This window comes from Prunus avium, chromosome 6 (genome assembly GCF_965620075.1).
Source record: "Prunus avium chromosome 6, drPruAviu1.hap1.1, whole genome shotgun sequence".
Taxonomy (NCBI): Eukaryota; Viridiplantae; Streptophyta; class Magnoliopsida; order Rosales; family Rosaceae; genus Prunus; species Prunus avium.
This window is the reverse complement of record NC_142289.1, coordinates 647,128-667,841: the sequence shown is the minus strand read 5'-3', so window position 1 is coordinate 667,841 and position 20,714 is coordinate 647,128. Positions and strand designations below refer to the sequence as shown.

The window sequence follows — 20,714 nt, the reverse complement described above, 5'->3', positions numbered from 1 at the left end:
TTCATACATCTTAGTTCATCATCTAAACAAAAGTTACATGAAAAAATAAAATAAAATAATTAAAGATACAGAAGTTATGCAAAGTTACCAATTGAGCCCTAATAAAGTTGTATAATTTCCTTTTGGCAAACAGTTGATGGTAGATACCAACCACACCTGGTGAGTTAATCACTCACTGACAGAGTACATATTGTTAGGAGGACTACTTTTACAACATGTGCCGGTTTGAAACGGAATTTTGCGTGTCATATTTCTTCAGAGTCACACACACAGAAAACAAAAAATTCTCAAGGAAGAAAGAGAAAAAGAAACAGAGTATAGGTAGAGACACACTCTGCTGCTCTCTCTCAGTGCTCTGGCTCTGGGCCTCTCTCTCTCTCTCTCTCTCTCTCTGACAGATGATGAAGCAGCCCACAATTCTCGACGTTTGTTTCTCTTTGACAAACCCATTCATCTGAACCCAAAATAATCAGCAACCCTGATCTCCATTTTTCTTCTTGTTTTGTCTTTCGCAAATGGCCAGGGCAGGTGTCTTGGAGGAGACTGAGACTGAGACTGAGAGTGACTCGTTTATGGTGGCAGCAAAGGCCATGGAGATAAAGAAGCAGTTAGAGAGACTGGTCAAGGCCATTGTTGATGAAGATGACTATAGGGTTGAGACTGCTGATGAGGCTATCAGAGCCTTGTCTTCTTTGAAAGGCTTGAAGCTAAAAAAGTCTCTGTCGTTCAAACTTGATGGCCATGGCAATCTTCTTGATGTTCCTGAAGACTTCAGATGTCCCATCTCTGGAGAACTCATGAAGGACCCTGTTGTCTTGGCCACTGGACAGGTTACAATTTCTTTTCTTTTTTATCTCCCTGTGATTTCTTCGTGTGTATATTTCTTTCATTTTCGATTTATCTTGAATTTTCTTTGCCGCTATTTGGATTTTGATGAGTTCCTGGCCAATTTGAATATGCATGCAAGAATTTCATGGGTTGGAGATTTTGATTATTGTTAATCTTGGGCTTTGCGTCTTTTTTCCTCTTTCTTTGGTATCAATATCATCAATTCTGAATACTTTTGGAGTTGGGTTTTGAAGAATTTTTTGGTTCTTGTATTTCTGCTTAATCTTTCAAGACCAGACTTGAATTGTGTTTCCAAGCTTCAGAACCCCAATTCCACACTAACAAATGGACAGTCGGGTTAACTTTAATAATTTGTTCTGTGGTTTTTCTTTTTCATTGTGTTCTGTGATTCCTTTTTCCCTTCGTTTCATTGCAGAGGACCTTTTTGGAGATTATGTTTGATCTCAAGAGTTTTCTAAGTTTAAAAGAATCTTGTCAGTAATTCACATGTTGTCATCCTCCATAATAATTGGAGAAGAAGAAAGTTGTTTGATAACGACTACATCGGGAAAAAAAACCTGTAGTCATTCTTTGATTTGCTTTCATTGATTAAATAGGGATTTTTGCTTGAACTGAACTTCTAAGGTGAACTGTGATAATAAAATCTAGATGTATGTCTCAAACCCCGTATGACAGCTGGGTTTCCTAAGTCCTGCCAACCCTTAATGAGTTATTTGTTCATGAAAAAGTAAACTTCATAAAGAGCGAGAGGAATCGATGAGGTTTTTGCTATCTTTCACAGCACAGCCCAATTTTGGTAGGTGCTGACACTGCAAAGTCGATATAGAACAACTAACTACGCATCACATTTTGTTGCATTTATGAATTATTTAGGATCAGATCACCGCTGCCTTTGTGCTACAATTATGGTAGTATCATTTGAAATCTCACCTTGAGTTCATGCAGTTTCTTATAATTTCTACTTCTCTAAATGAACTGCAGACTCACTGTATTACATATTTTTATTGGATTACAGACTTATGACCGGCCATTCATCCAGAGGTGGTTGAATGAAGGCAACCGAACATGCCCTCAAACAAAGCAAGTCCTCTCTCATACTGTCCTTACCCCTAATCATCTGGTTCAAGAAATGATTTCACAATGGTGCAGGGAGCATGGAATGGAGCTTCCAAAACCTGTTCAGGATATTGATGAGGAAGTTGTCACCAATGCAGACCGAGGATATCTAAATTCATTGCTTCAGAAGATGTCATCATCCCTATCTGATCAGAAAGAAGCAGCAAAAGAGCTTCGACTGCTAACAAAGCGAAGTTCACCATTTCGGGCACTTTTTGGTGAGTCTATTGAGACCATTCCTCAATTGCTCAGTCCACTTTCACCGGGCCAGGCTGATACTGATCCTGATCTTCAAGAAGATTTGATCACAACACTACTAAACCTTTCAATTCATGATAATAACAAAAGATTGGTTGCAGAGCATCCCTTGGTCATCCCTCTGCTTATTGAATCCTTAATATCTGGAACCATTCAAACAAAAAGCAATGCTGCTGCAACTTTCTTCACATTAGCAGCCATTGATTCCAACAAGATTATTATAGGAACGTCTGGTGCTCTCAATCCTTTGATTGCCCTTTTAGATGAGGGGCATCCACTGGCCATGAAAGATGTTGCTTCAGCCATATTCAGCTTGTGTAGTGTTCTTGAAAATAAAGGAAGGGCCATCAATGCTGGAGCAGTCAGGGTAATTCTGCAGAAGATAATGGATCGCGTGTTAGTTGCGGAGTTGTTGGCTATACTTGCTATGCTTTCTAGCCATCAGAAGGCTGTTCAGGAAATGTGCGAGCTTGGCACTGTATCTTGCTTGTTTGGCATCATAAGGGAGAGCGATTGTGAGCACAACAAGGAGAATTGTATTGCAATCCTTTACACCATCTGCTTTGCTGATCGGACCAAATTGAAGGAAATTAAGGAAGAGGAAATGGCCAATGGTACAGTTTCCAGACTTGCACGGACCGGGACTTCGAGGGCCAAGAGAAAGGCCAGTGGAATTCTTGATAGGCTGAATAAGACTGGCTCAATAACGCACACTGCTTGATGGAAATGAAACTTTTCGTCTTGTTTTTCTCTCTTCCCCCAAAAGGTATCATCCCATCACCCATGTAAATGTCCTTTCTATATTTGGTCACTATACATACTCCATTACCTGTACAAACCAAAAAAAAAAAGCTTCACAGATTTGTACACATTACTTGAGTTGATCTCCTAGGCAAGTTTTAGTCCATTTCAGGCTTATAGACTTGTAAAGGTCATTGAAACTTCACCTCTCTTTGGTCACAAAAGAATTCATAACCGGTATATTTTTCTATTTTCTGACTTGTCCAGTTTGTGCCAGCTGTGTTTGAAATGCCAACATATGTAGTTTGATTTGGATTATTTGATTGAATTAATGATGATCATACTTGGCTTTCCTGAATTACAGGACCTGTGGCCTGCAGGGTCTCGAGTCCATTGTTTTGTTTAAAGAGTGTCGGCAAGGCTGACCACCAAATTGCTGAACTTGATTTAATACACCAGTTAAGCAGTGGATAAAGTACTAAACCAGAATTATAAAGCTTGATAATGACATATTTGGACGGCGCCATAAGATTTACAACTTTAATTATAAAAGAAGGAAAAAGGGCAAATTAAGCGCAGACTGATGCTGAAATCTAGTATTTCATGCCTGCCTCTGACTCGTCATTCCAATAACATACCTTTCTCAACATTTTTTAATAATATTTCCTTCAGCGAAAAAGAAGAATTCATAAAATCTGCAATGAACTTTTTACTTGACGGTAGGTGAACTACTTTTTAGAATAATTTAATTTAACACCTAGTGAAAGTGAAAGGAAGCTGCCATATATACGAAATAGACTATTTGAATTAATGAAATACAAAACACCTATCAGCATGATTTTTTATTAATTAAGAACTAGGATTACTTATTCATAAACATTGTTTATTAATTAACAAGTTGTTACTTGTTGCTTGATCATTAACAAATATCAACTTTTCCATAACTTGTTGTCCCTTCCTATCTTCAATGGCTAGGCTATATATATACATAGAGCTTCCATTAAGGGATTCCTCAAATAAGTGAGGGACACTTTTGTAGGGCCCATTTCACATTGTATTTCACTAATCCAAACTGTCTATGTTTTAAATAATCATTCAAAGATCATCTCTTAAAAAAAATCACTTGAATCCGATATCGTTTGACCACTCAATTGTGTTATTGAAATTTTAGTACTTTCTTGAAGCACCGTTTTTATTAATTTTGTAGAATACAATTGGATGTCGAAATATTTTCCAATTTGTCTAATTTTTTGCAGGGATGATCTATGAATGTAGACTTAAAAAAATAGATAGTTTGGATTGTTGGAAAAAAAAAAAGTAGAGTATCCTAAATGATGTCCCTCAAATAAAATTATTTAAGGAATCCTTCAATAGAAGGAGAATGTATATATATATAGGGTAATGCTAGGCTTACCACAATTTTCATACCACATTTGTACCACATCTCTAATAGAAATGGAGCCCACTAATATAACGGGGCCCATCTCTATTAGAGAGGTGGTACAAATGTGGTATGAAAATTATGGTAAGCCTAACATTTTCCATATATATATATATATATATATTTATTCACTCAATAGAATTACTTTTAGGAGCCATGAATTTGAAAGACAGTACAAAATGCACAATGTTCATGTCATGACATGACAGTGGTGAACATCAGAATCCAATTCTGATGGCAGATAGGCTTTCACTGGTCGATAAAGTTTAGGTTTCTTATTAGATTGTTGTACAAATAAAAAGAAAATATAAAATCTTACACATCGGACAATGCACACAAAAAACACTTCACTAGAAGACATTATAAAACACAAAGTCACTTTGGATATATAAACAGGACAACTCATCTTGTGTCATTTGCTGGTCCCATCCCATCCCAACTTTGCTGAAAAAAATTTATTAAAAAAACACAAGCATGTATGAAGAATCTGAATATTTTCGTACTAAAAAGAGAGGACGGAGGAATATAATTTCACCATGATATTTGGAAACCCGAATGGCTTCAATTTCATTTGAATAGATAGATATATTATTTGTTTTTTGGTCTGTCTCTTCTGAACCACTGAACCACTGAAGAACCATGTACAAAGTTTCAAAGTTTCTTCATTTCTAGTTTCTATTATTATTTGCTTTCGGTTGAGTGGTCCAAAGATATAAGGGGTGTTGTGGTGAGAGAGAGAGAGAGAGAGAGAGAGAGAGAAGAGAGAGAGAGAGAGAAGCACTTTTTGAGTTTGACAAGTAATGTAATGGCAAATTGGCAATGCCTTAAAGAAGAAGATCGTGAAAATGTTTAATACAACTTTATTCTCTGCTTAAAGAATGTTTATGATAATGAAAGTCCAAAATCAGCGGGCATCGAAATTTTAGATCCCTTGTTTTGCGCAGAGTCTTCTTCTTCTTCTCCTTTTCCTGACCCAAAATATGGACTTTTGGAAAAGAAACAAACTGGGGACTGGTGGTGCTGCTGTTGCATGCAAAAACCAGAGACACAACCGAAAGAGTGGCTCAACTCAACCGAAGAATATTCTTATTTTTGAGCTTTTTCAAGTGCTTTCTTGTCCGCAAGTTGAGCACCCATCTGAGGGAGGCATGATAGTGGTGGACCAACGCAGACATTGCTTCAGTAACTAACAATAATAATTGAAGATGGGCAGAAAGTCAAGATATTTGGAAGCAGAAGCAAACGCAAGATAAAGAAAAAGAAGCCCAACTCTTTTTTGGGGTCTGGAAATCTCCTGAAAGGCCCAAAACTTAAAATGGGTAGATAGATAAAAGTCCGAACAACACTAGAATAATTAAAGCAAAAACAAATGACTTGACTCGACTCTGCAGAGCAGACTAAGTACCAGTTGGATTGGAGGGGTGGGTGGGAAGGCAAGAGGGTCCATTCCGGGACTAATGATTAAATGTAACAGTCTGGCTTTCCTTCAATTATTTCCAACTTGTTTCTCTCAATTTCCATATCTTCTTCAATTTTTTTAATTTATGGCATTAGATAACAAAATTGTGAAGAAAAGGGAAACTGAGAATCTAATTTTGATATCATTTCATAGCTTGGTTCCATCTCATCTCATCTCATACAATACAAGTACAAGACACACATGTTGAGGAAAAACAACAAACACACAGACAGACAGACAGATAGCACTGATGAGAATGAGATCAGCTTTCGTTTGCAGTAGGATTTGTATGAGGTAGAGCAGTGATGAGAGAGAGAGAGAGAGAGAGAGAGAGATGGATATCCCAGATTCATGAAGCACATGCTGGCACCAAGCAACAAAGCAATCCCAGCATTTTCTTCTACAAAAACAAAACATATAAAGTCAAGAGTGTTGAAAAACATCAAAAGACAGAGTTAGTATGATGTCACATCATAGATAAGAGTCCATAATGGGTTTGAAATTAAGAGCGCTCTCGAGGCCATCATGATATCAAACTCAGTGCACGCATCAAACTCACATCTTCTTTTTTTTTCTTCTTTTTTGGTGAGAAAGAGAATGCATGCATCACACTTTTTTGACTTACTAAATTTGAGGAAAAATAAAAAAATAATATATAAGAAGAGAAGAAGAAAGACACAACACACACCCGCTTGGTCTTATGGAGAAGCTCAGGGGGGATTTTGTAGAGATCTTCGTCCACAGGCTTTGGAGGCCTAGTGGGGAAACGAGGGGGTACTCTCGGAACGGCGTCGTTCGAGCGAGTGCGATTTGATTGTTGAACTTGATATTCGTAGTGTTTAGTTGGCGGTTGCGTCACGTCACAGACCTTAGCTTGCTGCTTCTTTTGCTCCATGACATGCGCACGCGGGCCTCGCTTTTCCCTCGTCCCTACTCTTGTTGCTGCCTGCTGCTGCAATATTTTCCCAAAACAGCATTGTCAAAAATTCACACTTGTCCATCTCATCATTCTAATTTATATATCATCAATCAACTGCTTTCTCTCGATCACATTAATACTTGTTTCTTTGTTTGGTCACCAAGAAAATCAATATATTTTCATAAATAATGTGTCAACTAAAATCTTAGTCTCATAATCATCATAATCAACCACCACTACCACCAGCACTTGATTTTTGGTAACAAGGCTGAGATTCTAAACTACTGTAATGTAGGTGCAATAAGATGAGACATTTGCGGATGCTCTTGAAACTGGGTAATTTTGGCCATTTAAATCAGTCTATCTTCACATTAATTCAAAGAATAAAAAGAGGCCTACCTCCCTAGAGACAGAGAAGCTAGCTCAGTTTGGGTCATAGGTGAAATTAATTAGCCCCGAAATGAAATATTGTTCTCTAATTTTGGATTGAATGAAAGATATATCCTTTTTGTACGGCAAATATCCGCAGCACACTAAACATGCAAATGCAATGGGAATGAATGAAAACAAGACAAAGTAGAAAAAGCAGAAAGTAAAAAAGAAAGTTGAATGGAGATTAAAGGCAGAACCTTTCGAGAGGGTTTAGGCTTGTTGAGATGATTAACAGCATACAAGTCAGCAGGACGCACGTAGGCATCAGCACTTTCACCAGAGGAAGAGCTGAATCTGATCAAACCGGCCTGTCTTGCGCACTCGAAATACTGGGTGATTGGCAGCTCGTTTGCATAATCCCAGTCTCCAAATGCCGGTATTTGACCACTCCTTTTATAGTAGTCCTGCTGATCAGATCACCATATATTCACAACCCAATAAATTCAACCATGAAACAAACATTAAAACCAAATAATAATTAAAAAAAAAAAGAGGAAAGCCATTGATGGTATGGAGAAGAACTTACATCCATTGTTTTGTTTGTGGGTTGGGTTGTGTTGTTGTGAACACGGGTTTTTGCAGAAAATGCCAATAAATAAAGGTGGGATATTTTTGAATGGAAAAGTAGGGAGAAAGGTTGGAGGAAATTAAAGGGGAGGGAGGGGAATGGAGCAAAAAGGTAAAAGAGGGGCCTGTGTCTGGGGTGATTCCTGAGAGGGGGCTCAGGCTCAGAGAGGATATAAATTCTGGTCAGAGTTAAAGAGAGAGAATCTAGGAAAAAGAGAGAGAGATGATCTTCAAATCTTGGTCCTTGCTGCTACTAGTTTTATAGCATATACATACATACATACATACACAGTACTAGTAGCAGCACAGGCTCCGAGTCTGAACAAAGAAAGACAGCTTAGAATTAGATGTCCTAGTCATAGGCAAGGGGAGAAAAAAGGCAGTAATGAAGGAGCCTTGTTTTAGGGAGATGGGCACTGTTGCCTCTGCAATATATGTTTACAGTTTGCAGCAGCAGCAGCAGCAACTACACTATAGTAAGTAAGTATACTGTATATGGAGAGAGAGTTAAAGCTACTTTTGGATTGCTTTGCGGTGGTTGACGATGTTTATCCAACTCCTCAGTCTGGAAATGCCACATTGCCACCATGCCCCTGATTAAAAGATGGGTTTTCCTCGGTCCACGCAGTAGACTGGTAGGTGGACCCCACATTCCTAGGGGTCCCCCCCCCCCAAGATGAGAAATGTGAATTCTTTCTTTCTTTCAACTCTTCTCTTCTCCTGGAGAAAAAGAAATCTGAGAAAGGTGACGGGTGGGTGGGTGTGACTGTGCGTGTGTGACCAAGGTGAAAAAGGATTTGAATATTTATTTTATTTATAATGCCAGGCTGCCAGGCTGCCAACCAAGTATAATTATTAATTTATATATATATATATATATATATATATATATGTAGTGTAGGTCTGCTGCCAAACTTGCTTTGCTTTACTGTTTGGAGTTGGATTTTGGAGTTGGAGGTGGTTCTATTCTAGCTACTAAAAAGTGACTTTCGGGAAGAAGCGCTTTTCGAGAAGTCACCCCCACCATTTTGGGATCTTGTCCGCTTCCCAGCCCGAATCCAGCAAACAGTATTTGCCATTTGAAACAGCAGATATCATGTGGATTGTGAACAGCGATATAACATGAACAACAACGATACTAGCTAAAAAGACCACAACCCAAATACACTATTTGCAACAGCAGTAAGTTAGATTGGATTTGGACTTACCCAATACCCAGACCCATTTGTAATTGGGCTTCAACCGACCCATAAACTGATATTCAATTAGGGTTAACTCTGCTCTGCCCTGCAGGAAGCAACAGTGCTAGTGGAAATTGGATAGTCAAATCCCAGAAGTTGGAATCAAGTGAATAAAATAAAAAAAAGACCAAAACAGGAACAGCAGCACCCACCAATGCCACAAGTTCATGTGAATATATGCCTGCTGTGAATCTGGGATTGCAAAAACAAACATTATTAATACATTACAGTCAAAATTAAGTGTTGAAAAACATCCTCAAATGACATTGCACCATTTTGCAAGAGATTATTTTTTTAATAAATAAATAAAAAAAACCCCCTTATTTTATAGGACAAAAAGAAAGAAAAACAAAAGTTCGTCAACCGCGGCAGAACGCAAGGAGGGGGCAAAGGCATGGAGGAAATCGAGGAGTGTAAAAGTTTTGACTCTTTCCTTCTTCTTTCTTTGGTTGTGCCTTAAATTTATTAGCAGCAGTATGGTAATGGTTTCAACTTTCAACGTTGAAGTTGGTTTCGGTGGAGAAATTGTTAAATAACTTTGACTCCAAGGCACCGCTTTGGGGATCGTGCAAATGTCTTGTATATATATTGTTGACCAATCTCATGTCATGCACAAGCACATGGAAAGGATGCCACGACTAACACACCGGAAGCAGACGTGTTTTGCTCTGGCCGGGGGCCGGGGAGGGTGGGTGTGGGCCCCATAACATAGAAGACGAAGAAGAAGCGAGGAGTGAGTGAGTGTGTAAAAGTCAACAGTGTCATGTATTGATAATTCCAGAGCACAGCGTAAGCTGAGCTGACAGAAACGACAAATGTCTCAGTGCTAAACGACGTTAGCAACCGACCAATGAGTTAATAAAAAAGGACGCCACAATTCACCCATTTATTCACATTTCACAACACAAAGCCTATTCACGTGGGTGGGATGACCACTAAAATAAAAGCCCTCTTCTTTCTCTCTCTCTCTATGGTCACCTAACGCGTTAATGCCTCATACATATAGTGGTGTGGTTTATAAAGGGTCTTCACTTTTATTACAACTCTACTCTATAATATAGTTACTTTCTGCTCCGGCGTCGTCAGGCCGGAAAGAGGAAAACACTTTCGTACTGTTGTTATTAGCACTCTAAAAAAGAATCGTTGTGCTTTTTTCGGTATAAAAACACAAGCGAGAAATTGTACGTGAATGAGAGTGTGAATAACATTTCGGTTAAAATGATATGGTCTAAAAAGATGAGTTTAACATCTGCAGCTGCAAAACCAAAAAAGCGACCCACTAAGGAAAAGGTTTTGGGCTAGATGTTTCATCATTTGGGTTTTTTATTGGGCTTAGATCTATCAAAAAACTATGTAAGGGGGTAGCCCATAAAAATCTTTACTTTGATGCTTTTTGTTTTGAACAAAGATTTGGATGCATGTTGGTAGTGACAAGTGAGGGTCACTTTCAGTCTTTAATAGATTTATGTGATTCTAGCTTTGTTAGCTATGTTATAATAATTGCTTAGAAAACTAATGAATGGGGCAACGAGGAGTTGCATTGTAGGGGTTGAAGGTGGGAAAACATCAATCTGCACTGCGTGCCAGAATATCTGAAGGTTTGCATGTGGGCTTGTAGTTTTCAGAGGACAATATTGCATATGATTGTCAGGTCGTTTTCAATGTCACCAGCCAAGCTTCCCAGATTTAAAGACCGGGGAAGTATTATATCATCAAGCAAGGCTAGGCCAGGCTAGGCTAGGCTAGGCTAGCTACACGACAGAGCTCACACAATAATATATCGATAAACCGTTCAAACACTGAATCAAATTGCTGCCTGCGCCTCAAAATCAGGCCACTTTTGTTTTGTGAATAGCCAAGATTTCATGTGGTCCAGTCCAGTTTTATATGCATGCATGCAATGCAAATTCAATGCAAATGCATGGTCCTTGCACCTTTGCTTCTTTCATATTCATATGGACTTCATGATATAACATTATTAATTGACATGGCGGTCCCTCCCTTTTGGCTCTCTGATCTGTCACCTGTGCGGATGTCTGATCGAGTCGATCGATACATATTTAAGGGCTCTCCTCCCCTCCTATATAAGTTGCAGAAATTTGAGTTTAAGAGTCAACTAGCAGCTAGAAAATAACAAGCAAATGCAGCAGCAACAGACTTTTATTATTTGAGGATATATATAGCGCTGTTATTAATTTGGCCAAATTTTGAAAAAGATGTATCGCAAAAGACATAATAATGCTGCCTCATTATAAACATACATAGAGCCATACTGTCGTAGAAAGAAGATGGACCATTGGCCATGTTCTAAATTTCTAATTCATGTGGATATGCGTATGCTGTAGGCTTTCATTTTTGGTCCGTTAGGCACTATAGAAAAGAAAAAGGACAAAAAGGTAGAATATATATGGTGTATATATATATATATATATATTCAACTTTGCATTCTGCATCAGATGACACATGAGAGAGTAGAGATTTAGGATCAGGATTCAGGAGGGGATCAAGAGATGGGTGGCATTCCATGGACAAAGGAAGAAGATCAATCGCTCAGGAAATGCATAGAGCAGTATGGAGAAGGCAAATGGCATCGTGTCCCTCTCTTGGCTGGTATGCTAATTAACTTCATTCTATTGCTTTAATTAATTATTTCACAACTTTTTCCATCATTATTATTCTAATTGGATTTTTCAATGATCAGTACTGATCAATTTCTTCTTTTGACATGAAACTTGTGACTTAATTATTCAATTTGTTCAATTAATGCAATCGAAAATTACATGCTATATAAGTCTAAATTTGCAAGTTGGGTCGGAGTCCTGGATATAATTTTATCAAGATGGTTTATACTCAAATATAAAAATAAAAACTTTCTCGAATTAAACTTAGCTCAAGTAACATGAAAATGACCTGGAAGTAGAAATGAGAAGTTATACCACTTCTATTTATAATTTCATGCATACTACAGGGAAATTCTTCCTCATAGCTTTAAGGTAGGTGTTATATTATGCAAAGTCAAATAAATACATTTCAACTTTCCTATGCAATAATGCAATAATGCAACACAACACACCCTTTTATAAGAGGCATTTTGGTTGGGTTCTTTGTGAATTTATCTGCATGGAAGTGTGCCCTTTTAGAAGATATATGTGTATATTATAAACAATATTAGATATGGATGGTGTTTTAAGTTTTAATGAAGTTGATGAGGACTAAACAGGGTAAGCTTTTGTTAAGTGTCTCACTGTTAATCCATCAAATTCAAATGTATGGATGGTGGTGATATATATATGTTGGATTGTGGTGTGTTAAGGTCTAAACAGGTGCCGTAAGAGCTGTAGGCTGAGGTGGTTAAACTATCTCCGCCCAAACATCAAGAGAGGGAGCTTTGAAGAAGAGGAAGTTGATCTCATCATCAAGCTCCACAAGCTCCTAGGGAATAGGCAAGTAAATAGCATTCCTCTATTACATATATAATGTCGTAATCACTCGTAAACCGCACGCATTTAGAAACCCGAGAGAAATTTATTTTTCAGGTGGTCATTAGTTGCAGCTAGACTTCCGGGAAGGACCGGTAACGATGTGAAGAACTACTGGAATTGTCACTTGAGCAAGAAGCTAAATGCTCAAGAAACTGAAGACAAGAACAAGCATTGGAATGTGCAAGTCATGAGACCCCGAGCCTCAAACTATGCTAGCACAAGCGCAAAGAGGCCATATTCAACAACTCTAGACCAGTCTCCAAGTGACAATTTTTGTCAACCAGTTAATCTACTAGCACAAGAAGGGGGCAGCAACAGCAGCACACAAATTCCAATGCCAATGCCAATGCTGTGCAATATTGGAGATGGCCAGAATCAGATGTTTCAGGCAGAGCATGATGAGAGCAACAAGAACGTTCCAAGTGTGGAAGAAGAACATATTAATGATGGGATTAATATGGGTGATTTTCCAATGGAGGGCCTTCCATTTAAAGGAGTTAGAGAATATGATGCTGATGATGATGGGGTCCACAACCACAACAAATGGGAATGGGACGACTCCATCTTGGGTGACGTGGACCTCTGGACTCATTGTTAAGTAGTTAATTAGAGAGTGATTTGCTCTGCTTAATTAGGTGTTCGTGATTAGTATATGTGTACGTTCGTTGGATGATGATGATTATTTTTTTATGATGTCAGAATAAGTTTTTTTTTTGCTTGCTGGAACTGTTTGAAAAAGTTGAAAAATTATTCGTTATCTTTTTAGAGAAACTCAAAAGGCAATGCAAACCAAAGAGTAAAGCGTTGGTAAAGAAGAAGTGGCGATTGAGCACCCCCAATTTCATCTTCATCATTTCCCAGCGTGCTTGTATAAGTTTGGTCTGTCTTTCAACTTTTCAAATCTATCTGCCTCTGTCTTTATAATTACTTTGAAAGCTTTTGTTATGAATCAATAATCTGCTCTGTTTTGTGTGAATATGATGAATTCGACTCTCTATTTGGCTCCAAAAACGCGATCAAAATGATAACCCAGTGAAAGTCTCGTGTGATAGTTGCTGCTGAATGATCAATTTCATAGGAACGAAACTGAGTATAATCAGACTCTCACTTTACGATTATACGAAGAAAAGGTTTCAATTTACTTCAATTTTTCACTTGTTCTCAGCTAGAAATTTGATCAGGGGCTGAGATTAGTGTGATTTTCTTCAATAAACATGGGAAAGGATACTTCTTGCTGTATAAATTTAACTACTCTCTTCTAACTTCTAACCTTGTCCAATATAAACATGAGCAAGCATTGCAATTTTTTCATCAACTTAGTTTTTTGGCCTCACTTTGATCTTTTCTTTCAGGCGTAAGTGCTAGATTTATAATGGCTTACATCCCACCACACAAGCGGCATTCAAAGGAAACGGAGAGGCCGTTGCCAACTCCGGAGCTACTTGCTCCTCAATTCAAGAAAAAATTGAATTTGCGATCATCTAAGTCTAATGCGGATTGGGATGGAAAGGTAATTTATGCAAACCATGCTAGATCGAGATGGTGCATCATTGGTTTGGATGATGAGAACCAGTTTCCATCTTCTGTTAATCTTGAGCCCATTTCCTTGGAAACCACTGAGAGGAGAACTGGAGAAAAGCCTCTAGCTTTAATCAATGCTAGTCTAGATAAGGGTTAGTGCTCTAATATTTCTTTTAGCGCATTTATCTTGTAATTTTCTTTTGCTTACTTGGTCTGTTTGTTTTTCTTTGTTGATACTTGATAGAAGGCAGTGAGGTGAAATGGTACTTGCCAAAGAGCCCTTGGCTATCGCTAGCAGAAAATGTGCTGGAAGACCTACTTTCTTCTTTTGAAAATGTGAAGAATGATATGAAGTGCCCAAAGCTTGAAGAAGTAAAGCCGTCGTTGGTTGCTAGAGTGGGAAAAGTACTTTTTCAGAGGTTAGATTTCCTTCTTTTATACTTGCTGCTATTGAGCCTTTTGTGCCATTCATTCACTTGATTCATGCGTTTATCCTTCTTTTGAGCCTAAGAATATTAGTTGGCTAGATTTTGGCATTTTTATCTTAGGAGATCGGATACCAAGTTGGACAGTGAAGCAGGATTCTGAAACCCTGCCTTTGTTTTTCTGTATAGTGTAGATACTAAACTGTACTTACCACGACACTAATTTACACCTTACTTAATACAATAATTTGTTGATTTTGATGCCTGGTTACTGTCAATCATCTCATATTTCGTACTAGTTCTGTAGCAATGGAAAACCAAGTTATATTCCTTAGTTGTACATGAGCAGATCTAAACCAAATGTTATTGGAATCTTTGTAATTCAGGAGCCCTTCAGTTAACATGGAACCTATCAGAAATAATTTGGATACTGAAATCTTGAAACAGTGGAAGAGGTTATTTTACACGAATCTTCCTGTTTCATATAAGGAAAACATTCTAAAGGAAGTTGTCCCAAACATTGGAGTTGATTTTGAAGAGGAGAAAGATGTATACCACGTAAAGGTATTTCTTTTTGCATACACATCAACTTACTGAATTCATGCTTTCCATATTTCGGATTTTGTCCATTGAATCCCTCATTTATTTCCTTCTTGTCTAGTTATCCGATTCAACAAGACCAGATTCAATTCTCTCCTGCAAATGTAGTGTAATGAAAGACCACGGAAAGCTACAACTTTACAAGGTAAGTTTTCTAATTCATGTGAACTAAATTGGATGAAACAAATCATGATTTTGTTGCCATGTTATTGACTAAATATAGTTTATTGTACTGCAAAATACCAGTGTTGTATAAGAAAATTAAATGGTCATCAGGTGAATGTGATTAAACTGTCCAGTTTTTTGAATAAAGTATGATGGGCTTTGCGAATCCCTTGACTCTCTCCTCCCTTGTTTTTCCCTGTTGCTTCTTGTAGAGTCCGTTTATTGAGACTTACATAAAAATGTCAGCTTTCTTTCAGATTGAACTAAATCAACTTCGTGACATGGTCATAGACATATCATGCCCTAATAAGAATCTGGACCTGAGGGTGATGCTATGCACGAAGAGACTTGTAACAGCTCTGACTGTAAGTTTCTTAACCAAATACCTTTTAAACTTTTCAGTTCTATTCTTTGTTGTTTTGGGGGAAGAAGTTCAAGGAATTAATTATAATCTATTTAGTATAGATCCACAATTGAAACAGATGAGAGAAATTGTTGAAATGCTAATAATGTGGTGGGACAATGAGGGTTAACCACATTGGATCCCTGGATGAACTCTTGCATCTTGGATTGAGGTTCTGTGATCAGATTAATCCATTTCTATTTCAGGATGACGAGATGCAAAGCATTAGGGATCTGATTAGTTCTGCGGTTCTAGATCCAGATGTGAAGGGTGGGTTGAGATGGCCCCTGGGGAAGGAGTCTTCTGGAGATAGATACAAAGTTGTTGGGATTTGGCATGTAATAGCTAATATGTATGCAAATCCATCATTAAGACTGAAGGTAAGACATGCTGATCGATTTGATTTTAGGACCTCAACTGGGGAAGCTACCTGGGAGGTTAGTCTGATGTTGAAAAAGGTCTTGTCAAAGTTACAGGTAAGTGCCTGCCTTTTCTCTGGGATATTTTCCTCTTGCCACTGTATATACTATATTCGTATAGGCATTGAAGAGACCTCATTTTTGTCTGACTTAAGTGTGGTACTAGAATTCAATAGTTCTGAATTTTTAAGCTCAACCAGCATTTTAAATCATGCTTGCAAAACTGTCCTCCTCCTCATCTTCTTTAAATAAATAACATGTAGTGCTAGTACTGTGCTATTCATAAGGATGATGTCCCATGGAACAAATATCCATTCAGCATCAACTGAATAAAATTGTAGTTCAGACCTCTTCTGAAAATTAGATAGTTTCCCCTTTTAGTTACTAGGGTGATGCTTATTTAGCTTTGCCTCAATTACATTGAACTTGATTATTCGTACAATCATCGAAGATTTAGCTTTGCCTCCTTTTCTTTCAATTTTCAGGAAGAGAAGGTTGAAGTTAGCTCGATTTCTGAAATTCTCGAGGAAAATATGAGGATGATATGGGACAACTTCTTGTGCTCTGAACATTTTCTAATATGAAATCGCATGTTGTGAATCACTGTATTCTAAGTCTTCCCTTTTCCACATAAACTAATGGCATCACCTTCGCTGGAAGGCTTTATTCGCCAAATTATTGCCATGGTGACAGTGAGAGACACAATTATATATTTGTATAATACACTATAGATATTCATATATAAGCAACAAAAATATCAAATTACGTATGGCTAGAATTATAGGTTATGATCGATCTTCAATGTTTCTTGAGCTTATGTAGTAGGAACTATACGTGGTTGTCGTTCGATTCCTGCTGCTGCTGCTGATTGAAGACATACGTAGTCTGCATCAATTTATCTGCTCTGGGTAAATCACTAACACTGCGCATTAGCTTTGGGCGGTTGCGGCTCATGAACTTCTTCATCTCTTGACTGCCTTTATTTTCTGCATCATTTTTCCCTGAATTCTTGTATGTGAGGTATAGGATCATTTGAGCGATGCCTAATAAGAATCCCAACACATTTGGTAACTGGCCATCCAATGACCATGTCAAATTAATATAGCATAACAATGAATTAATTAGCCTCAAGTCAAACCCAAGAAATGAAATTAGAAATTGGTACTAGTTTACTTACTGCAATGTAATAATCCTTTGTGAAGAGGCCGTAGAAGAACCACATGGTTGCACAAAGTGTGAGGAAAAATGACAAAGAAAATGGCATGTATTCTACACTGTTGGTTCTTATTACTTGCCTCTGCAATAATGTAAAATACATGTCAGCTGATTAATTTACCATAATGCTGGGTTTAAAGAAATAAGTGGAAATGAATTAAGAGAAAACTTACCATGATGCTTAAAGGAGCAGCAAAGACAGCAATGTTAAACACAGCACATAACCATCCAACAGCGCTAACACGCTTGGCTTCTCCTAGAAGAAAGACTGTAACCGCCATCACCAACCCAAAGGCCGCTACGTTCACCAGCAGTATCAAACTCATTGTAGTAATCTACAAGGTGTAGAAGCAGGAGATCTCCATCAAAAATAGCCCTCAAATGTTTTTTTTTTTTCTTTCTAAAAAACATATTATTATCGATAACATGTTAGTAACAAAACGTATAGACGGAAATCGTCATTTAAATGCAGTGACCTTGTCCTTCTTGGATGCATATACAATGTAGAATATGAGGTAAATAATTTCTATAGCGCATCCGATGCCATTGATGCTGATGATCAAAAAGGCATTGGTCTTGAGGACACCATAATACAATAACAGCATTGCACTAAGAAGGGCAACCACATAAGGTATGGATTGGAAGCCTTTGGATGATTTCTTCTTGTATATTGTGTAAAACGTTGGTCTGAGAGAAAGATAGAGATAGAGAAATGGGGGAAACAGTTAGCCTAATGCAATTTATTCATAGAGATGTGAAGGGCAAACATTTTCAAAAGTAAAAGGGTCTTACATTGGCGCCAAGAACACCATGAATGACACAATGTTACCTATGAATACCCAGGTTGGGTCAGAATCAGATAACAGGAATCTAAAGCAAACCAACTTATAAATTTAGGACTATTAAGAACAATTAAAGATGTTCCATATAAAATTTTCCGCAACATTTTGATGATGTTTACAGTCATGTTTTAGCTTTCTATTACTGAAAAAAAACAACTAAAAACACAGAAACGGTTTAGTGAAAATTGAGATATATACCTAAGAGACCGAATACGAAAGCTAGTTGTTCATTACTCAAGAACTTCATTCTTTCTGCTGGTGATGATGACTGATGAAGATGTTTTTGTATAGCTTCTTGTACTTTTTTCTTTTTCTCTGTTGGTGAAGCTCTTTTCAGTGCCTATGTAGTAAATTAGAAACTGAAAAAAAGCTTAAGTTTCATCTCTTAGATAACTTCATTTTATAAGCAAGATAGATAAGAGTTAGGTTAGGCCAACTGATTACGAAATACGTGTGACAAATTAAACCTGATTTTATTATATGATAAATTAATTATATGTGACTGAAGAAGTACCTAAAGTTCTAAACCATGCAAGAGGTGGCTTGGTTATTTTGCAGGCATCATAGCTTGCCCAGATATTATTATGCTACGTAGATTAATGCAACGGCTAACTTATCAGATATCGTCATGTCACATCGTGTCCACCTGCCAAGAGAAATTATTGCCGTCAAATAACACCTCAAATTAATGCCTTGATGCTCTTTCACAGAAGCAACATCAAATACACTTTTGAATCCATTTTCCATTTAAAGACTGAGACGGCTTTTACAACACTGTTTCTATAAGTGGCCTGTTTGCCCTAAATTTTTGTATAATTTTGCTAACATTTTAGGGTGGGATTTTAAGCACCACACATGCATGGATCTCATCTACTAATTAACTTACTTTCACCTCAATGACGATTATTTTTTGCTGCCATATATGCTAGCGGATCGATCCGATCGGGGAAAACTTTGCTAGATATCTAAAGTTCAATGTTGTAAGATTCTCAACCACACATTCAAATAAAAATAATGGTCGTGCTAAAAGTTTTAAAAGTTTAGAGTAACATAACTGTTCACCCGTTTTGGTTTGTCTCCTGTGATGGTAGGGTAAAGTTCCCCATTGGCTTGAAAACCATTGGTGGTCGACAAGTCAACTTTCTTTTGTATGAGCGTGCCACTGCTAGCGGTTAAAACACTAGCAGACTTCTAAAAAATAGATAACTTGCGCCCCAAGTTATTGATTATAAACAAGCAATTGTGAATTTGGGTGATGAATATCTCCCAAGTAAGTTCTTTTTCTTGCCTCAGACTGGTGAGGACTTCATAATTTTTCACAGTACAAAACTAGCAGTTCTAGCCAAAATAAAAGCTTGGAAAATAAGTTAAGCTGTTTGGAATATAAGCTAACTATTGAGCAATAAACAAGGAAAAGCTGCCAAGTCTGGAAAGACAGAACATTAGGCTTTGACTTCTATCTGTTTTGGTGAAGCAGGCTGGACTGGATACATCTATACTGGAATTGTACGTTAGTATCTTCAACTGTAAATCGATACCAATGTCGAGATTGACAGAGCTTTAATATGTTCTGGCCATGTAGAGGCTTGCTGGGTGGACAGAATTGATATTTCTTCAGTCTGGATTGACGATTTCTGATCTGGAACTGCCACACAATATCTGCTTTGCTTGATTATGAATTAATCAAAAACTATTCTAGCAATTTTGAGCATTCGGAACGTCCCTGAAAATTTGTTGAGGTTTTCATATTATAAAAACCCGAACTCTACTCGATTTGGCTTAGGCTGAACCAAATTTGTAATAAGAAAATATTGTTTCCTTTGTGAGAATGTTTCTTTGAATTGGAATGAACCAAGTTCTGGCTGTTTCGTTTGATTGCTTCAGAGTCTGAAGGCCTTTGAGGTTTAAATGACTTTGTTTTTTCGAATTTGTCAATATGGGTTGAGAATTTTTGTCTTGATTGATTTTTTGTCTGTCTTAATCTGTTCAACTCTTCTCTTATTTATAGAGAACTCTTGAATGAGGTCTATTTCTAATCCTTAAAAACTGGGCGGCAGATCTTTCAACAAGATTTTCCCCTTTTTAATGCCATAAAAAAGGGGAAGTTATTATCCTGGCGAGGCAAAAACATCAACAACCAGACTCTATGATGGTTTTTTCCTAACTTTTTATGGCGAACAACTCTCTTGTCTCATGTTTTATTTCTTGAAAAACATATCATGTTCCAATGTAGAGTCCTCTATGGGTGTAGAAGGGCAACTTGGATGTCCCTTCCTTCTGGTCATTTCAAATGGTTTATGGGGAGTGTTCTTCTAGTTAACCTACTTTCATTAACTCCCAATCACTTCTTCAGTTGAGAATTTGACTTTCAATGTCACTTGAGCCTCCCTCTTTTTTAAAAAAGGAAACTTTTCAGAATATTTTCTCTGATTTGATTTGAGATCGTCGGTGGTGATCAATTCCTTTTGGGCTTTTGGAGATCTTTTGAAATTGGGCCCATTTTTTGCTTATTGGTTCTCAGGGGCCTGAGCTTCCAAAAATCAACTGGGCTGATCCCTGTCTTTTCCGGAACAGGGCCCAAAACTCCTTCTCCTGTCATGGGCCATATTTACTTGGATT

The 20,714-nt window shown here is 37.6% G+C and overlaps 5 protein-coding genes across 10 annotated transcripts; 3 read left to right on the top strand and 2 right to left on the bottom strand.

Annotated features, from left to right (window-relative positions):
* Positions 1-245: 245 nt before the first annotated feature.
* On the top strand, positions 246-3,214 carry LOC110745027 (U-box domain-containing protein 9). Of its 2 annotated transcripts, XM_021945085.2 has the most exons (3): positions 246-830; positions 1,865-1,929; positions 1,999-3,214. In XM_021945085.2, exons 1-3 carry the CDS (start codon positions 516-518, stop codon positions 2,942-2,944), a joined length of 1,326 nt encoding a protein of 441 aa, XP_021800777.1. In that variant the 5' UTR covers positions 246-515; the 3' UTR covers positions 2,945-3,214. The 2 variants fall into 2 exon arrangements, with proteins under 2 accessions (XP_021800777.1, XP_021800776.1); XM_021945084.2 differs by having other exon boundaries at positions 249-830; positions 1,865-3,214.
* A 2,770-nt stretch (positions 3,215-5,984) lies between these two features.
* Positions 5,985-8,508, bottom strand: LOC110745045 (ubiquitin hydrolase). Of its 3 annotated transcripts, none has more exons than XM_021945112.2 (4): positions 7,742-8,508; positions 7,413-7,622; positions 6,553-6,813; positions 5,985-6,264 (listed from the first exon to the last, which is right to left on the bottom strand). In XM_021945112.2, the coding sequence occupies exons 1-4, from the start codon at positions 7,745-7,747 to the stop codon at positions 6,214-6,216; spliced, it is 528 nt and encodes a 175-aa protein (XP_021800804.1). In that variant the 5' UTR covers positions 7,748-8,508; the 3' UTR covers positions 5,985-6,213. The 3 variants fall into 3 exon arrangements, with proteins under 3 accessions (XP_021800804.1, XP_021800802.1, XP_021800803.1); XM_021945110.2 differs by having other exon boundaries at positions 6,553-6,816; positions 7,742-8,478; XM_021945111.2 differs by having other exon boundaries at positions 6,553-6,816; positions 7,413-7,619; positions 7,742-8,474.
* Positions 8,509-11,172: 2,664 nt separating this feature from the next.
* LOC110745032 (transcription factor WER-like) lies at positions 11,173-13,224 on the top strand. The gene is made up of 3 exons (XM_021945091.2): positions 11,173-11,633; positions 12,337-12,466; positions 12,560-13,224. Exons 1-3 carry the CDS (start codon positions 11,534-11,536, stop codon positions 13,101-13,103), a joined length of 774 nt encoding a protein of 257 aa, XP_021800783.1. The 5' UTR covers positions 11,173-11,533; the 3' UTR covers positions 13,104-13,224.
* A 12-nt stretch (positions 13,225-13,236) lies between these two features.
* On the top strand, positions 13,237-16,826 carry LOC110745029 (uncharacterized). 3 transcript variants are annotated; one of them, XM_021945089.2, is made up of 8 exons: positions 13,237-13,384; positions 13,858-14,178; positions 14,271-14,445; positions 14,838-15,015; positions 15,113-15,196; positions 15,474-15,581; positions 15,826-16,095; positions 16,524-16,826. In XM_021945089.2, exons 2-8 carry the CDS (start codon positions 13,878-13,880, stop codon positions 16,620-16,622), a joined length of 1,215 nt encoding a protein of 404 aa, XP_021800781.1. In that variant the 5' UTR covers positions 13,237-13,384; positions 13,858-13,877; the 3' UTR covers positions 16,623-16,826. The 3 variants fall into 3 exon arrangements, with proteins under 3 accessions (XP_021800781.1, XP_021800780.2, XP_088111006.1); XM_021945088.2 differs by having other exon boundaries at positions 13,315-13,635; XM_088254880.1 differs by lacking the exons at positions 13,237-13,384; positions 16,524-16,826 and having other exon boundaries at positions 15,826-16,514.
* On the bottom strand, positions 16,610-18,470 carry LOC110745030 (bidirectional sugar transporter SWEET9-like). The gene is made up of 6 exons (XM_021945090.2): positions 18,294-18,470; positions 18,046-18,082; positions 17,730-17,940; positions 17,427-17,588; positions 17,216-17,335; positions 16,610-17,109 (listed from the first exon to the last, which is right to left on the bottom strand). Exons 1-6 carry the CDS (start codon positions 18,340-18,342, stop codon positions 16,867-16,869), a joined length of 822 nt encoding a protein of 273 aa, XP_021800782.1. The 5' UTR covers positions 18,343-18,470; the 3' UTR covers positions 16,610-16,866.
* Positions 18,471-20,714: the final 2,244 nt, after the last annotated feature.

Bases quoted from the DNA above. Each gene is read 5' to 3' on its own strand.
- LOC110745027 (XM_021945084.2), top strand. From the start codon at position 516: ATGGCCAGGGCAGGTGTCTTGGAGGAGACTGAGACTGAGACTGAGAGT. The intron at 831-1,864 runs GTTACAATTTCT...ATTGGATTACAG, and splicing joins TTGTCTTGGCCACTGGACAG to ACTTATGACCGGCCATTCAT.
- LOC110745045 (XM_021945110.2), bottom strand. The intron at 6,817-7,412 runs GTTCTGCCTTTA...AAAATATTGCAG, and splicing joins AGCCTAAACCCTCTCGAAAG to CAGCAGGCAGCAACAAGAGT. The intron at 6,265-6,552 runs GTGTGTGTTGTG...TTGTTTTTGTAG, and splicing joins TTCTCCATAAGACCAAGCGG to AAGAAAATGCTGGGATTGCT.
- LOC110745032 (XM_021945091.2), top strand. From the start codon at position 11,534: ATGGGTGGCATTCCATGGACAAAGGAAGAAGATCAATCGCTCAGGAAA. The intron at 11,634-12,336 runs GTATGCTAATTA...TGGTGTGTTAAG, and splicing joins TCGTGTCCCTCTCTTGGCTG to GTCTAAACAGGTGCCGTAAG. The intron at 12,467-12,559 runs GCAAGTAAATAG...TTTATTTTTCAG, and splicing joins CACAAGCTCCTAGGGAATAG to GTGGTCATTAGTTGCAGCTA.
- LOC110745029 (XM_088254880.1), top strand. From the start codon at position 13,878: ATGGCTTACATCCCACCACACAAGCGGCATTCAAAGGAAACGGAGAGG. The intron at 14,446-14,837 runs GTTAGATTTCCT...TTTGTAATTCAG, and splicing joins GGAAAAGTACTTTTTCAGAG to GAGCCCTTCAGTTAACATGG. The intron at 15,016-15,112 runs GTATTTCTTTTT...CTTCTTGTCTAG, and splicing joins AAGATGTATACCACGTAAAG to TTATCCGATTCAACAAGACC.
- LOC110745030 (XM_021945090.2), bottom strand. From the start codon at position 18,342: ATGAAGTTCTTGAGTAATGAACAACTAGCTTTCGTATTCGGTCTCTTA. The intron at 17,941-18,045 runs GTAAGACCCTTT...TCTTTCTCTCAG, and splicing joins ATGGTGTTCTTGGCGCCAAT to ACCAACGTTTTACACAATAT. The intron at 17,110-17,215 runs GTAAGTAAACTA...TTGGATGGCCAG, and splicing joins CAAAGGATTATTACATTGCA to TTACCAAATGTGTTGGGATT.